Genomic DNA, 17,912 nt, shown 5'->3' on the forward strand with positions numbered 1-17,912 from the left:
GCTCTGGCGGGAAGGAGACACAGTGTGGCACTGTGGGTTAAACCACAGAGCCTAGGACTTGCCGATCAGAAGGTTGGCGGTTCGAATCCCCACAACGGGGTGAGCTCCCATTGCTCAGTCCCTGCTCCTGCCAACCTAGCAGTTCGAAAGCACGGCAAAGTGCAAGTAGATAAATAGGTACCGCTCCGGCGGGAAGCTAAACGTGCGCTGCTCTGGTTCGCTGGAAGTGGCTTAGTCATGCTGGCCACATGACCCGGAAGCTGTACGCCGGCTCCCTCAGCCTATAGAGCGAGATGAATGCCGCAACCCCAGAGTCGGCCATGATTGGACCTAATGGTCAGGGGTCCCTTTACCTTTACCTTTAAGGTAGTCTCAATATATGTGAGTATATTGTATTCAATTATGGGGTATCAGAGTTTTTAGGGGCTAACCAGGCTAGGACAGTTGGGATAGCAGGCTTGTTGGTTTTTGAATGTCTGATGTAGATTTTTTCAATTTCGTTGTTCTGTATGGGACAATGACAATAAAGATTATCGTATCGTATCGTTCCTTTGCCTTATGTCTCCCTTTTTTGGTTTTCGCAGATCCGTGTCGATGGACCCATCAGAGGTGCCCTCGAGTATGAGATTGTCCAGGTGGTGGATACAGGCCCAATCTTGCGGGACATGGCTTTTTCTGTGGATCACAAGCATCTGTACCTCATGTCTGATAAGCAGGTGAGTGGCATGGCTATCGTGCGCTGCCATCCTTTAACCCCAGGAATAATTGTGTCCTCATTTTTCTTCTCCAATCAGAGAGTCTTGTGGACAGGCACAGCCTCTTCTGTTTAGCAAACTCTGGATCATGTTTCACAGTGGGACTTCATTTTGTTTCGCTCTGACCTTAAAGAGGCAATAAGGAACTGGCATTGCTACTGAGGCCACATAATACCCGTTCCACTTCTGTACGAAATCGGCCTTTGGAACTCCCTGCCTATTGATATCAGGTAGGCACCTTCACTTCTTGGTGCCTGCCAAACCATTTTTATTTAGGCAGGCCTACCCAGATACTTATGGGACGCGGGTGGTGCTGTGGGTTAAACCACAGAGCCTAGGACTTGCCGATCAGAAGGTCGGCGGTTCAAATCCCCGTGACAGGGTGAGCTCCCATTGCTCAGTCCCTGCTCCTGCCAACCTAGCAGTTCGAAAGCACACCAGTGCAAGTAGATAAATAGGTACCGCTCCAGCGGGAAGGTAAACGGCATTTCCGTGTGCTGCTCTGGTTTGCCAGAAGTGGCTTAGTCATGCTGGCCACATGAACTGGAAGCTGCACACCAGCTCCCTCGGCCAATAAAGCGAGATGAGCACCACAACCCCAGAGTCGGCCGCGACTGGACCTAATGGTCAGGGGTCCCTTTACCTTTACTTACCCAGATACTTAGAATGCTGATGTGCCTTTAGTTTATTCCTCATTTTAGGTTTTTTTTAAAAAGTGTTTTAATTGTTTTTACTCACAATTTTATTATTTTCACAAACAACTTTGAGGGTTCCCCCCCCCCATTCAAGTGGTATATAAATGTCATTAAATGAATGAATGGCAGATGTGGAGGTGTTCAGCAGGTACCAAGAAGAGTACAGTGAAACTGCCTCCATAGGCAGGGAGTTCCGAAGTTCAGGTGCTGCCACAGACAAAGTCTGATTTCTTGCAAATGCAGAACACATATTTTGTGGTGCCTTGAACAGTGCCAGTTCTGTGGATCATAGTGGTCTTCAGTTTAGCTCTTTACACATCAGTAACAATTTAAAAAAATAAAAGCCTTGTGGAAACTCATCAGCATTTTAGTGGATAAATAAAATAACAGCTTCAACTTCGATTTATGGTTACTTCTTCTTGCTATTTTGTGTTGGTACTAAAGCTTATGGTGGAAAGTGCTATGATTTGCCATCTTGTTGCAACTGTCAACTTCTCAGGGTGAAGGAAGCCCTGTGGTGTCCATCTGAGCAGCCTGCTGTTATGTGTGTTTACTTGGTAGTGCTCCCACTCTGTTTCATGGGACTTACTCCCAGGTAGGAGCAGGTGGGGCTCATCAACCTGGGAAGGAAGCAAAACTCTGGTCCTAAACCTCCGCTGGCTTGGGGCTATAATCATTCATGAGAAAGCATTTGGGAGTAAACCCAGAGGGGAAACGCATACCGGCTGCCTTGCGGAACATATTTGGGAGAAGACTAAGGATTAAACCCTACGCAAATCCAGAGAGAAGTCCCTAAGACAGTTGGAGGGTGCCTTTGTACGACTCCTTCCGACAGTTCCTGCAGCCAAGCTGGTGCCAGACGCCTTGCTCTGCTTTCCTTTGGACCACACAAGCGAGGCCAAGAGTGCGGTCTTGTCATCTGGGCTTCCTAGGACCTCCATATGCACTGCTCAGGCCTGCAACCCCGGGCAGGTCATTCCAGTGTTGCTAACGCAGTAAAAGCAACATGGGAGGTGGCAGTTATGAGTTACTGGCCTCTGCAGCCACAGCAGGCGCTGTGATTCTGCAATGGTTTGACTTGACCTCTAGAGGTGCACTCCATTGTCTCTAGAGATAGAGGAATGCCAGCAACTCGCAGGTTGGGTACACAGAATTGCAGCAAACATTTTGTGCCATATACGTTCATCCTCTCCCTGTGGTGTGTTTTCTCTTCCTCTCCCTTTCATCAAACTTTCCTTCTCTCTCTCTCTCTCTCTCTCTCTCTCTCGTTCTCCTCTTTTAAACAGTCCAGAACAAATGAAATGGAATGGGGGAATTAGTGCTGTCAATGGCATGTTGCAAATGAGAGTCAGTGACACGATCCCAAGTTGAAGACCAAAGTTCTAGAGCCGTGGTTCTGAAACTGGGTGGCACCACACCCTGCGGGTGGTGATATTACATTGGGTGGGGGTGCTAAGAGGCACTGAGGTAGCAGGGGCCGCTGGAGATGTAAATGACATTCAGACTTTGCAAACCTGGTATTCTTTCATAGAATCATAGAATCATAGAATCATAGAGTTGGAAGAGACCACAAGGGCCATCGAGTCCAACCCCCTGCCAAGCAGGAAACACCATCAGAGCACTCTTTGTAAATCTGGTTCATCAGTTCTGTGGAATGAATCAAATAGTTTTAATTGGGTTTTGAACAAATGTGCAATTAACTGCTACTGCTTTGAATTTTACTGTGGTGTTGTCTTCCTTAGTGCGCCATGCAAACCATTGTTCTGAGTAATAGGGTAAGAGGACACTAGGGATGAGTTCAGTGCTGGATTTACGTACAAGCTAAACAAGCTATAGCTTAGGGCACCATTCTCTTGGGGCCCCCCCAAAATTTAAAAGTATTTCACTGTTAATATACTTCTTCTTAATTGTATTTCAGTTCAACAATTATTTTGATAAAATACATATTTTGTTATGTGCAAATGGTTTTAGATACCTATTAGGTCCATAAATTACCATATAGCATATATTCAACACACACAAAACCAGCGACAATTTGTTGTTGACAAAGGACAACTGGACATATATAGAGCCTCAATTACCTTCAGTAGCTTAGGGCCTCATCAAACCTAAATCTGGCCCTGGGTGAGTTTTTGGAACCAATGGGGAAGTGGTCTGAAAAGGTTTGGGAACCACTGGGCAAGAAGATTTGTGTTTGTCCCATGGGTACCTACCATGTGCTTTTGAGGGTGTCTGTTATTACCTCATCCTTCTCCACTGCCATGAATATTCATATACCAAATATGAGCTGTATAGGAAAGAGAGGTGCCGTTTTATCCATTCATCTTCATTAGCTACTAAGCCATAAGCTATAACTCATGGGCTGTGAGGGCAGCGGCGACAAAGGACAGATTGCTGCTTCTTCCACCTTTCTCTCTCTCTTTTTTTGGCCCGCGTTTTGCATAAATGACAATCTTATCACTGCTACTTTCTGCTTCCCATCACTCGCTATCAATCCTCCTTTTCTTATCTGAGCTTTAGATGGGGGTCTTGAGGATAAACGAGATGAGATTCCGGCACAACCATTTGTTAAAACCCAGGTTTTCACCAACTGCAGTATAAAGTTTGTCAGATTTTTTTGGAGAAATCTGGGTGCATGAATGTTGTTCTTGTTTAGTCGTGTCCGACTCTTCGTGACCCCATGGACCAGAGCACACCAGGCACTCCTGTCTTCCACTGCCTCCTGCAGTTTGGTCAAACTCATGTTGGTGGCTTTGAGAACACTGTCCAACCATCTCGTCTTCTGTCATCCCCTTCTCATGGAACCCAAGAAAGTAAAATCTCTCACTGCCTCCATTTCTTCCCCTTCTGTTTGCCAGGAGGTGATGGGACCAGTGGCCATGATCTTAGGGTTTTTTTTTATGTTGAGCCTCAGACCATTTTAGTTCACTGATGCCCAGATTGTCAGTATTTATTCTTGCCATCTCATTTTTGACCACATCCATCTTACCAAGGTTTGTGGTTCTTACATTCCAGGTTCCTATGCAATATTTTTCTTTACAGCATTGGACTTTCCTTTCGCTTCCAGGCACATCCGTAACTGAGCGAGCTTTCGGTTTTGGCCCAGCCACTTCATCAGTTCTGAATCTACTTGTACTTGTCCTCCGCTCTTCCTCAGTAGCATGTTGGACGCCTTCCGACCTGAGGGGCTCATCTTCCAGCATCATAACTTTTATATGCCTGTTGTTTTTGTCCATGGAGTTTTCTTGGCAGGGATACTGGAGTGGCCTGCCAGTTCCTGCTCCAGGTGGATCACGTTTAGTCAAAACTCTCCAGTATGACCTGTCCATCTTGGGTGGCCCTGCACAGCATAGCTCATAGCTTCTCTGAGTTATTCAAGCCCCTTCTCCACGGCAAGGCAGTGATCCATGAAGGATGTGCATGCATGAGGAGAGCTAAATCTGCCTTCCTTCTTGGGGAAAGGCCATAGCTCTGTGGTAGAGCGTCTGTCTGCATGCAGAAGGTCTCAGGTTCAGCCCACCAGCACCTCCAAGTAGGGCTGGGAGAGACTGCCAGTCAGTGTAGACAATACAGACTTTGATGGACCAATGGCCTGAGTGTGTCCACAGGTCTTCTCTGTAGGGCAAAGGAAAAGTGCACTATTCAAGGGGATTGCTCAGTCATATAAGGATCCGTAGATATGGATCCTAGGAATTTTGGCCATTTCACATCAGGGAAAGATTTGCTGAAGTCATGCATCACCGGAAATGGTGTTTTGTGTTGGGCTTGGACCAATCAACCCTTCCTATGTATGTAGCTTTATTAAGTGCTTGTCTACACTCCAGCTTGTTCCATGCTGCCTAGGTTTTTCGTTTGCCCTGCAACTTTCCCCAGGAAAACCAGCTGTTCGCCGCTGAATCAGATCAAACGTCAATCCTTAGAAAACCCGGTTGATATTTGTTCCAATTCAGCGGTAAACAGCGAGTTTTCCCAGTGGAAGTGTGGACAAGTCCTACTTGTGTTACGTATTTGCAACTCCGGAACTCTGACTGAGCTGGTGAGCCTTTGGAAATAGACGATCTTGATCATCGCAAAGCGTATTATGCCAGACACTCATAATTCATCCTGTGGTTAGCCTATTTCCCAGACCCAACTCAGTATATGTAACAAATATATATTGGACTGGGCGTTTGGAATCCCAAGATATCAGTTTAAAGGGGTGTGTAGTCGTGTGGGTTCTTTGGTTATTCTAATTTAGGCTCTACAGCCTTTCCTTTTTAAAAAAATTATTAGAATTATATATGCTACCCAATTGTTACTCCTGGGGCATCTTCAAGTTATGATGAGCAGCTTGGATGCGGTTAGGAAAAGTCTCTTTGCCTAAACATGCCTGCAGGTTTAGGAGCAACGACATTGAGAGATGAGATGAGATGTGGTTTGGCGAGTTGGTCAGAGGCATGGCAAAATCAGCGTGTGCTTGGAGGCTATTAATAAGGGGGAAAGCATACCATCACGCCCTTCGGAAGCTGTCACTATTTCTCCTCCACCTTCTCCTCCACGAATTTTGACGTTAAATATTCTCTGCACACTCAAATATTTGCTTTATATTTCCAAGTGTTAAAATATATCGGTTCAACATTCGGGGATATTTCATTCCAGCATTTGATGTTTGACAGCATTTAGTAGTTAACCATGTGTTGGCCTTTAGAATTTTATTGCACGAAGCAGCTGAAACAACTGATATTCAGTGCTATTTAAAACCTGACTGTCTTTGATGATTACGGTGCGATGTTTCCTGCAGTCTCTGCTTTATTTATTTATTTGTCCACCAGCAGCATTTGTATATTGACTATTCAAATTTGTATATTCCTGTATTGCAGGGGGTTGGCTGGGGAGACCCACCCTGATGGGCAGGGCAAAAGTAAAATTTATTATTATTATTATTATTACTACTACTCGAGGTCCTTTCAGACTCTATGATTCTATGACGAATAACTAACATTTTCTGAGTGGTGAGTGGTACAATTTTTATTTTTATTTTTTAAAAAACCCATATATATATTTTTTTAAAGCAAGCAGAAAACAAGCAAGCACAGTAAAATTGAACCTACATGCAGCAAACCATAAAGACAGCATGAAAGATCTGAAGAATTTTAAATGCCTGTGAAAATTAAACAGGTACAATAAGGGCCGTAATTTAGATGGCAGGCAAGTCTCTTTAGGGAGGGCATTTTAGGAACCGGGGAACGACCATTGAAAAGGCTCTCTCTCTCTTGAGCAGCCAGGCATCTCACTTCCTTTGGTGGAGACACCCAGAGAAGATGACCTTTGGATCAGAGGAGGTGCTTATGGCACTAGCGGGTTTTCCAGGTTGTGTGAGAAAGTTGCTCCCTCGCACCTTCAGCAGCCAGTAACGGGGATTTTTCTATTTTTTTTAAGGCACCTGTGACTACTGTGTACCTAGAATCCTCCACTCCTTGTATGTAGCGTTTTGCCTAGTTTTGATATTTGACATGCAATTATATATAGTATCCATCAACTCCTGAAATCTCTCGTGAGAGATTGTCAAGATAGTCAGAAGATGCCAGTAGCTCTAACGCACTCCGATTTTGCATTCTGAGATTTTTTTTAAAAAATCATTTCACCGGAAATTCAAATAGTCACACTGATGTCACTATAAATAGATACATAGATAGATAAATAAATAAGTAAATAGAATATGAAACTGGAAATATTGGTGCGTCTCAAATCTGTGAATATGTCTTTGATTCCCATCTCAAGTCAACTGTGGTGCAGACTCTCAATTATATTTGCACAGAGCACACTGAATTCTCTCTATTTAAGTGGGACAGCTCTGTTTATTTCTGCTATATATGTTGGTTGCATTACTACTCCCGTTTTGATCTGGGAGCTATTTTGGGGAGCGCTTTCAAAAATGGTTAATGTACAGATTAAGAATGGAACAGCGTCCCTTCCTCAAGTTTCTCCAGCCTTTTTCCAAACATCTATGGATCTCTAAAGAAGGCAGAATCTTAGTCTGGGGTGCTGAGGTCCCCTCAGTTCTGTCAAATAATTGTTCTGTGGTTCTGACAGCTGTCCAGGTCTGCTTGGATTGTGTATTCCGAGAGCAATTCTGGAGTTTTGAATGCTGGAATGGATTCTGTGAATTTGAACAAAATGGGTGGGCAAATAATTGGAGGATAAAGAAATACACAAAACAAAACACAAAACAGTAAACACTCACAGTGTTTAAAAACTGTATGGACTCCATGATCACTGCAGATGGTGACAGCAGTCATGAAATTAAAAGACGCCTGCTTCTTGGGAGAAAAGCTATGACAAACCTAGACAGCATCTTAAAAGCAGAGACATCACCTTGCCGACAACGGTCCGTATACTTCAAGCTATGGTTTTCCCAGTAGTGATGTATGGAAGTGAGAGCTGGACCATAAAGAAGGCTGATCGCCAAAGAAGTGATGCTTTTGAATCATGGTGCTGGAGGAGACTCTTGAGAGTCCCATGGACTGCAAAAAGATCCAACCTCTCCATTCTGAAGGAAATCAGCCCTGAGTGCTCACTGGAAGGACAGATCCTGAAGCTGAGGCTCCAAGATTTTGGCTACCTCATGAGAAGAGAAGACTCCCTGGAAAAGACCCTGATGTTGGGGAAGATGGAGGGCACAAGGAGAAGGGGACGACAGAGGACGAGATGGTTGGACAGTGTTCTCGAAGCTACCAGCATGAGTTTGACCAAACTGCAGGAGGCAGTGGAAGACAGGAGGGCCTGGCGTGCTCTGGTCCAGGGGGTCACGAAGAGCCGGACACGACTAAATGACTAAACACCTACATATTTATTTCAAAGGATATTTCTGTGGCTGCGCTATTTGATTGTTCTATTTTCTCCCTCCCTTCCCACTTTCTGCATCACATGAAATCCGATTGTTTCAGAACCAAGCAGATTGGCCATCTTATTTCCATGCTGGGAGAGGTCGCTGCAGCAAGGACAGTTAAAGAACCCACCCCTCCCCCTTTTTTCATTGTTGAAGAAATTAGTAACAAATCTGGAAAATCTTCATCCCTCCCTCCCGGATCTGGCAGGGGTGGGGGGTGGGGAAGGAGAGGGAGCCCCGCAGAAAGGAAATTTAAGAAGCTGATGATTACATATGAATCCTGGAAGCTCTGTAATCCCAGACTTGGTTAAACAGCTGTCTCCTCTAATTCCACTGACAGCCAGACCCCCTTCTCCTGGAGACCTCCTATTTTCCAGGTCATTTCCAAGCACTGGTTTGTTAACCGATTTCCCCCCTCTAGATTTGCTATTACTCTGTCCAATTCTGGCAGCAACCAATACCAACAATCAGCTGGGGAAGTGCAAATCTAATCTAAGCAGCTCGCGGAGGGGAGCAGTGAGGTCTGGGGTCTTTTCCCATCTAAGGCTCTGCATGGCTTCAGAAGATCCCTGGTACATGCTGAAAATGCTTTTTTTTTTTTTTGAGCCAATGCTCGAGGGAAATGAAACGGAGCAAAGGAAAAGCAGACATGTACCATAAAGGCAACCCCTTCCCTGAATGTAAAAAATAAAAATAAAAATGCAAGAGGAAGTATCGAGGGATAGCAGCCAGATTTCCTAGAAGACAAGGGATCTGTCGTGCTTTTGTAATTCTTCAGATAGTTTGGTGGTGTTATCCGCATCCTTTCTTTTAATGGGAAATGCAACTTTCTTCACTTCTATAGCGTAGCATGACAAGATGGAGGAATTGTGTTAGCTGCCTTGGGCATGTCAATGGAGAAGATATTACAGCTTATGTTCAAGTAAATTCTACTCATAATATAACTTGGTCAGACCACATGTGGAATACTGTGTCCAGTTCTGGGCACCACAATTTAAGAAGGATACGATAATCTTTATTGTCATTGTCCCATACAGAACAACGAAATTGAAAAATCTCCATAAGACATTCAAAAACCAACAAGCCTGCTATCCCAGCTATCCCAACCTGGTTAGCCCCTTATAACTCTGATACCCCATTTTTAAATACAATATACTCCCATAGAGACTCCTTACACTGTGTTTAAATCCAAAATCCCATTTGGATAAAAACTGTTTCTCAGGTGGCTAGTCCTAGTCTTTATAACCCTGTACCTTCTTCCAGAAGGCAGAAGCTGAAAGAGATCATTTCCAGGGTGCGCACTATCCTGTACCTTCTCTGCAGCTTTCTTATGGCACCTGGAAGCATAGATTTCATCCAAGTTGGGAAGAGTGGACCCAATTATTCTCTCTGCAGTCTTAATAGCAAGCTGAAACGTGTGCAGAGGAGAGCGACCAAGATGATCAAGGGTTTAGAAACTAAGCCTTATGAGGTGCTGTTGAAGGAGCTGGGTATGTTTAGCCTGGAAAAGAGGAGACTGAGAGGAGATGTGAGAGCCACCTTCAAATATCTAAAGGGCTCTCACATGGAGGATGGAGCAAGCTTGTTTTCTCTTGCTCCGGAAGGTAGGACTCGAACCCATGGTTTCAAGTTACAAGAAAGGAGATTCCAGTTAAACATCAGGAAGAAATTTCCAACAGTAAGAGCTGTTGGACAGTGGAATCGACTCCCTCAGGAAGTGATGGACTCTCCTTCCTTGGATATTTTAATACAGAGGTTGGGTGGCCATCTGTCATGGATGATTTTGTTGACATTCTTTCATTGCAGGGGGGACTAGAGACTAGAGACAATTCTATGATTCTATTATTCTATAGTAGACCCACTGAAATCAATGCCCATTAATGTCAACAGTTCTGCTCTGAATAGAATAGAATTTATTATTCATACCCCGCCCATCTGGCTGGATTTCCCCAGCCACTCTGGGCAGCTTCCAACAGAGTATTAAAATACAGTGGTCCATTAAACATTAAAAGCTTCCCTAAACAGGGCTGCCTTCAGATGTCTTCGAAAAGTCTGGTAGTTGTTGTTCTCTTTGAAATCTGGTGGGAGGGTGTTCCACAGGGCGGGTGCCACTACTGAGAAGGCCCTCTGCCTGGTTCCCTGTAACTTGGCTTCTCGCAATGAGGGAACTGCCAGAAGGCCCTCAGAGCTGGACCTCAGTGTCCGGGCAGAACACTGCATAGGGCTAACATTGTATTTGACCATATCTAGCTAGCAAATATCCAACTGGGTGCTGTTGAGAAAGTCAGTAAAGATGGACCTTGTCTGATCCAGTGAGGATATTCATAAAACACACTTGAGCATTCAAGCATTCAATAATAACCATGCGAGGTAGGAGAGTGGGGTCATATTTGCCCATCATGCACTGACCCCCACATCCCACATAGGCCTTTCCCCATCACTTGCTGCACATTTGAGAAGATGGCAGCAGTGCTCAAGTTTCCAGCCTATGCGTATTGACAGACTTCCCTGCTGCAGCTGAGCCTGCAAATGCACAGACAGTGATGGCAGGTGGCAATCATGGAAACAGGGCAAGTTGAGAGTGGACCCATGCTCTAGTGGTTGTGTATTTTGAATCCTCAGATTTGTTTTTCTTTAGTCGTTTAGTCATGTCCGACTCTTCGTGACCCCATGTACCAGAGCACGCCAGGCACTCCTGTCTTCCACTGCCTCCCGCAGTTTGGTCAAACTCATCCTGGTAGCTTCAAGAACACTGTCCAACCCTCTCATCCTCTGTCGTCCCCTTCTCCTTGTGCCCTCCATCTTTCCCAACATCAGGGTCTTTTCCAGGGAGTCTTCTCTTCTCAGGAGGTGGCCAAAGTCTTGGAGCCTCAGCTTCAGGATCTGTCCTTCCAGTGAGCACTCAGGGCTGATTTCCTTGAATCCTCAGATAGGGCTTTATTAATCTGTCTTCCCCCTCCCCCAAACAAAATGGTTTCCTTTGATCAGAGGCACAATTTTGATCAAAGAAAAAGAAATGAGTCTGGGGTCAAGAAAGGAGTCCAGGGATTAATTCAGAGCTTTATGGCTTCTGCAGAGATGGGACCTCGATTGCATCTGTTTCTAAAGGTTCTGTCGTAGGATATTCCAAAGAAGGTACAACAGCCATTTCCTTTGTCCTCTTCCTTACCACCACCACCAAACATATACATGGCACTCTTTTCTTTTCTTAAAGGGGATTTTTTTTTTTTGCTTCAGGCCATTAACTTCTAGGCTGGTCATTATGAACTGCTTGGCAGTGACTGATTGCTCGGGGCTTTCTCGCTTAGGAAAATGTGGAACTGATTGCTTGCCTGACCCCATTTGACCTCTGGAATTTGGAGTTCAACCTGGGCTTTAGGAATAATAAACTCATATAATTAGCAGAGAAAACCGCTTGTGATGGAGGGGGAGGTGGTGTAATTGATTGGAAACAGCAGTCCGTCATACTCGATCTGCCTCAACACCAGCCAAGGGATTCCAGTTTGCTGGAGAATAATATGATGTCCCGTCCCGTCCCCCATTCGCCCCACCTAAAAACACTAGCACTGCCTCTGAAATTTCACTCAGTGCGAAATCCAGTACAAATGTGAAGGTTGCTTCTAAGGTGAAACCTCTGAGGAATTTTGTTGAAAGGCAGAACTTTTAATCAGATTCGCAGAATTTATCATCTAGGTATTTTCTGCATTCTCATTTTGGGTCGTTTCTTCCTCTTCAAATTAAGATGCTCAGTTCTTCGTGCACATACCATTTCCTCCTCCTGTGTGGACCTTCCACACAGTGCCGTGCTACAATTCTACTGCATGGCAGATAATGAGTTTATGTGTGTCAGGGCTGCCTCAAGTCTCAGCTCACAAAAGACCAACGCCTGTCTCTTCTTATATACAAAAGTGTTTATTGCAGTTCATTGTTTGCTTCACATCCGAGGCGCGCAGCCCTACGTCTGCTAGGCTTAGACCGCTGAAGTCCCCTCTGAATCCGTCCCTCCCTTGCACCAGTTTAAGAGGCTTGCGCTGCTCCACCTCTTTCTCTCTTTCCTTTTCCGCAGGGTCTTTCTGCCCGCTGGGGTTTCGCCCCTCCTGGATTCCTCTGACGCGGAATCAGACTGCTCTTGCCCCCTCCTGCGGGCTTTGGGACCTGGCCCCTCCTCCGGGCTCCCTGTACTTCCGCGCGCCTCTACATTTGAACTTGGCGCGCGCCCCCAACCTCTAACCTTCCTTTTAACAGCTACACTACTCCCTTCACTACTCCCCTCCCCTTCCGGGAGGGTGGCTTGCTCCGACCTCCCTCCTTTCTCTGCTGCTGGAGCCGCTTCCCCTGATACACTGAAACCTCCACCCCCTTCGCTGCACTCTGGCGGGGAGGCTGGTCCTGACGCCCAGCTGCCACTTTGGGAATCCCTGCTGGCCCCCTGCTCCTGACACGTCCCCCCTGGGGCTCCCCTGGCCTTGACTACCGGCGCCCCCTTCTGGGAATCCTCTGATTCGCTGGAAAGACTCATGGAATCTCTTGAGTCATTGTCATCCTCTTCCTCGCTGTCCTGGGATTCATCCCCATCGCTCTCCATCTCCTGCCTACCCTGTGCCTCTGTCCCTGAACCCCTGACAATGTGCTTGAGTTTATTTTCCATTGTTTCCTAGCAGCTCATTAGTTAAATACATGGGAGTGTATGTGGCATCTTTCCTCTTTAACCGCTGTGTATGCTTCCTTCCAAAGGTTGTACACCACTCCTAAAATGTGTTTTGGTTTTTAGAAAGTTGGCTCAAAAAAATATGTATCCTAATACTCTAAGCAGCTGCCTTTGATGATGATGATAATAATACTAATACTAATACTAATACTAATAATAATAATAATAATAATAATAATAATAATAATAATAATATATTTATTGTCATTGCCCCCTTCGGGGACAACGAAATTACTTGACTGCTCCATAAAAACACTAATTAATCAATACAGTATAATACAGCAAGGGAGATTAGATGACTTTCAAAGTCCGGGCTTCCCATTCAGGGCCGAGATCGCTCTGGAGAAGAAGCTGTTCTTAAGACGGCTCGTTCTTGTCTTCATCGTCCTGTATCGCCGTCCCGACGGCAAGAGCTCGAAGAGACAGTGACCAGGATGCGATGGATCTTTTACTATGTCCAGTGCCTTCCTATGGCACCTTGTGGCATAAATCTGCTCTAAGGTGGAGAGTGGGCAGCCAACAATGCTCTCTGCTGCCTTAACAACCCTGCACAACCCCATCCTGTCCTGGGTAGTACAGCTTCCGTACCACACACATAAGCCATAAGTGAGCATGTGAGATGTTCCTCAGATGTGATCTGCACAACCCAGGAATTGAGCCCCAGGGTCATCGTGAGGTTGAAAGCTCGCCTTAGCCTAACAGCTAAGAGACTGGTCTAGAAATATTTTGCCCATTGTGACACCCACCAGCCATTGGCTGAGATGCAATGACATCACAGAATGTTCATGAAATTGTTGAAAGCAAAGGAGAAGTCATGGCATGAAGGCAAAGTTTAGCATCTTTTAGGGGGGGAAGAAAAAGAAAAACTCACTTCAGGGTTCAGGACAAGAAGGAGCTGTTGATGGGACATGAATAAAAAAGAGAGAGAGAGAAGAAAGCAACACGGACTGGTTTTCATGTAATTATTTGAAACAAAAGCTGGAAGTCCCTAGTATTTTAAAACAGATTGCACAGAGTCTCTGCTTACATAAGACCTCATATCGTTTTATCTGAGTCCTGTAGTCATAATGCATCCGTTGCCTGCTGTAAATGGATTGGGCTGCAGATATATAGTCATCATCCTTCAGTCCACCCAGCCGAGTGTCCAGGGGGACAAGGGGCTGTCTGGATGTTCGGCGGCAGCCTCAGCTGCTGCTCAACCGCACACATTTCCATTACCCTAATGTGTCCGAAAATGGGCCTGGAAACTGACGAGGTGCTATTTGGATAATGGAGTGATTGAGATAATAGAATTAGAATTGTATTTGGAGGGTGGATGGGAGATGTCATGTCCCGTCATTCCGGGGCTTCTCTTGATGGCTTATTTCCCCACATCCGCACAGGTCAAGGCAGGTCACTGAAGCAGAGCAGTGAGGGAGTGCCATAATTGCTGTGTGATCCCACACATGGACAGGTTGGGAAACGGGAAGCTCACTCATTACTTGTTTATGACCATGCTCAAATACAGGAGAGTGGGCAAGTGATGCCACTGAGATTCCTTTATCTGGCCACAGGAATATACTCTTGTATATTTGGCTGATGACCTTAGTCCCTTCCACTTCTTATGGGCCTGTATCCAGTGAGGATTAGAATCCGACAAGAGGAGTTTTCTGAACCAGCCAGCCAGCTTTCTTTGCAAGGCAATGGCCTTAGCAGGCCGCTTAAGTGTCCTCTTCAACATCCCAAAAGAATGAGCCAGGTTTCAAAAGCCACAACTAAGAGCCCCCCCCCCCAGCTGCTGGAGTAGTGTGTGAGAGCTGATCTGGAAGCAGGCTGGAGAGACAGCCCCACATAAATTACATTGCAGAAGTCAAGTCTGGATGTGACTAGGACGTGGGTTGCCAAGGCAATGTTGCGCCTCTCTAGTCCTCTATTTAGGGATAAGCCTCATTAGGCTTGAGAGTTATTTCTGATATGACAGCACTGCAAGAGAGTCAATTCTGAAGTGAGCAAGTGCAAAGTTTTACCATCAATGAAGTGGTGATGGGGAGAGACACAGGTGAACGACAGGTGCGCTGTGCTCTGCCCAAGATCCAAAAATGAAACCAGGGCAGCGAAGAATGCCTAGTACTTTAGTTCTTCTGCAGAAACAAGGTTGGGTACTTCAGAACTCCAAAATCTAAACAGATTTATTGAGGAAGAATCTATCAAGGGAAATAAGTCATAATGACTATGTTGTCCCTTATCAAAGGCAGCAAGCCTCTGAGTAACAGTTTCTGAGCATCACAAGTGGGGAGAGCACTGTTGCACTCAAATCCAGTTTGTGAGTTTTTCCATAGGCATCTGACTGGCCTATGAGAACGGGATGCTGGACGAGATTGACCTTTGTCTCGATCCAGCAGAACTCTTCCCAATGTTCATGAGATCATAGGGGATTGTGAGGAAGAACTGGTTTTCAAAGTTGGGTTGAGAAATAAGTTGTTTTCCAGCTTTGGGTGAAATAGCTCACAACCCAATCCTGGGAGAGCTCACCAGAGCGGGTGTTTCAGGCCTGTATTTTTCCACAATACCTAGTTGATATGGTTTAATAAACACAATTGTTCTTCATAAAAGTGTCCACCTTAACTATTCTAAGCTAGTGGTGGCGAGCTGTTTAGTACCGGCCCCATGTGCCAATGCAATCTCTGGGATCATATTGTTTGTGCCAATGAATGCCAGTTGATGGAGAAACAGGGTGGACTCATGTCTTCAAGTCCTTCTTGTTGGCTTGGGGTGCATGTGGTGTGGAGCTTGGTGCCGTATTAGATAGACCTTTCAGGCTGGTCCCACAGGTTCTTGGGGGAATGAGACGAGACCACTACTTAGAACCTTTGCTCTTTCCACTTGCAAAATGCACAGCTACTCCAAATTCTCTTTGGAATACCTGAGTTCAGCCAATGTTACATATGAGAAGTGCTTGCACCCTTTTTCATTAGGCTTTTTCAGCTTCCAATTATGTGAAGAACTCATGATGTTTATAGCACAAAAAGCACCTCCATTCTGATTTTGCTGAAAACCAGTATAGTCATACCTTGGGTTACAGATGCTTCAGGTTGCGTTTTTTGGGTTGCGGACCGCCGAAACCTGGAAGTACCAGAACAGGCTACTTCCGGGTTCCGGCAGTCGCGCATGTGCAGCAGTGCTAAATTGCGCTTTGTGCATGCGCAGAAGCGCCGAATCGCAACCCGCGCATGCGCAGATGTGCCGCTGCGGGTTGCAGACGCTGCAGGTTGCGAACTTGCATCCTGCACGGATCACATTTGCAACCTGAGCGTCCACTGTAATCAATATTAGCTCTTCGATAAAGGTTTATACTTCCCTTTATATGCCTTGTGTGTCTTGCCTAAGAAGAACCCTCTGGTAGCCACCGCATTTCATGCTTTACCTGCTGCCACAAGGCTTGCTCCTCTTACTTTTGCCCTTCAGAGCTATGTTTCCTTTTCCTGGATACATATTTCCAGTCTTGAGACTGTACCATGGCATGATGCATATTGCACCCTGTTGAATTTATGTTCTCCTGGGGTGTTGGTTTGGGCTCAAAGACTGTCACTTCCTCTAGGTGAGAAGGCTGCTGCACAGCATGGCTTCTGGTATCTCCCAGACCTTTGATGGCATTACAAAGTGGTGGAGCACAGCTTTCTGCTGTCAATCCAGTTGACAGGGAGGGGTTGTGTGTGGCAAGAGGAGTTAGGAGGGGGTGTTCAGAAGAAAACAGTGAAAGTCACCTTGACTCAGAGGATGCTTGAAAATTTAATGCTTGCTCTCTACCAAATATTGACTCTTCTGGGCATCTGAGCAAGCCCTTTGTAGAAGATGTCGATATGTGCCTGACGTCTGAGCAGATAAAGTAGCTTCTTCTCCTGCCCTCCAAAGTGAATATCTGCTGCCTTTTAGAAAACCAAAATCCACAAAACGGAATGGAAATCAAAGAAGTTCAAAAGGAAGCATTTCCCTTGTGTGGGTAATTGATGAAGGCTTAAAGTTATGGGAGGTTTTCAGGCCAAAACTGTTTCCCTGTTTGCTCCACTGGAACACACAAACCAAAGATTGGATCTCTGATTAATTGCTGCATAGCTACTGAGACCTCAAGCTGCAGTGTAGTTCCTGAGATGTTAATCCAGTTCTGAAATCTGGATTTGTGTGTGTGTGTTTGCAAATTCTGCACTATACTTGTTTGAGATAGGTAAATGTGTTGTGCTGGTAAGCCTCCAAGCTGGTCCTATACAAACTGAATAGTGGGTGGGACAAGTTTATGTGGTTTTCCACTTCAAATGCAAAAACTGATTATTGGCTGTTGGGGATAAACATCCCAAATAGGTGACAGATTGGAGGATTTTATCATGGGATCGGGGGTAGGGGGGACGGCTACTGGATGCGAAAGCTGGAGTGGAATTACACAGAATAAGTGTGTTCTGGATCAGACTAGTGGCCCATCTAGTCTGGTACCCTGTTCTCCTAGTGGCCAACCAGATGTCATTTACAGGTAAAATACCTGTGATGTGAAACAAGGATTTGGAGATCTGCGTTGCAAAACTAGCTCAGCTTTTGCAGAGAAGTGTCTTGAATAGGTGGTGCCAGTGTCTGGGATGGTACCCTTTCAAATTGCCTAGATTCAGTACTCAATTTGTTGGTTGTAGCACTGTGATTGTGTTTGCCTGGATTCCTTAACAAAGCAGTGCTCTCTGGACCACATGCCCAGAAAGTACTTGCAAAAGGTCTTTTGTGCTTGGTCTCACCAAGCAGCTTGGTAAGTTTATTCTTCCTGCAATGTCTTGGTAAGGCCTTTGCACAACATAGCCTCTGACTTTTCTTGGTTATTCCTTGACTTGGATTCCTCCATCTCCTGCATCATATTGAATCAACTGGTA

General features: G+C 45.4%; 1 protein-coding gene across 4 annotated transcripts in view; it reads left to right on the forward strand.

Moving 5' to 3' along the window:
- Positions 1-17,912, forward strand: part of PLXNA4 (plexin A4) — a 609,453-nt gene that overhangs the window by 330,288 nt on the left and 261,253 nt on the right. For all 4 annotated transcript variants that reach the window (XM_081022606.1, XM_081022607.1, XM_081022608.1 and 1 more), the window contains one exon: positions 585-716. In XM_081022606.1, coding sequence (XP_080878732.1) covers positions 585-716 — 132 coding nt within the window. The remainder of the gene's footprint in view (positions 1-584; positions 717-17,912) is intronic.

The sequence above is a fragment of the Podarcis pityusensis genome (genome assembly GCF_964106645.2).
Source record: "Podarcis pityusensis genome assembly, chromosome: 10".
NCBI lineage: Eukaryota > Metazoa > Chordata > Lepidosauria > Squamata > Lacertidae > Podarcis > Podarcis pityusensis.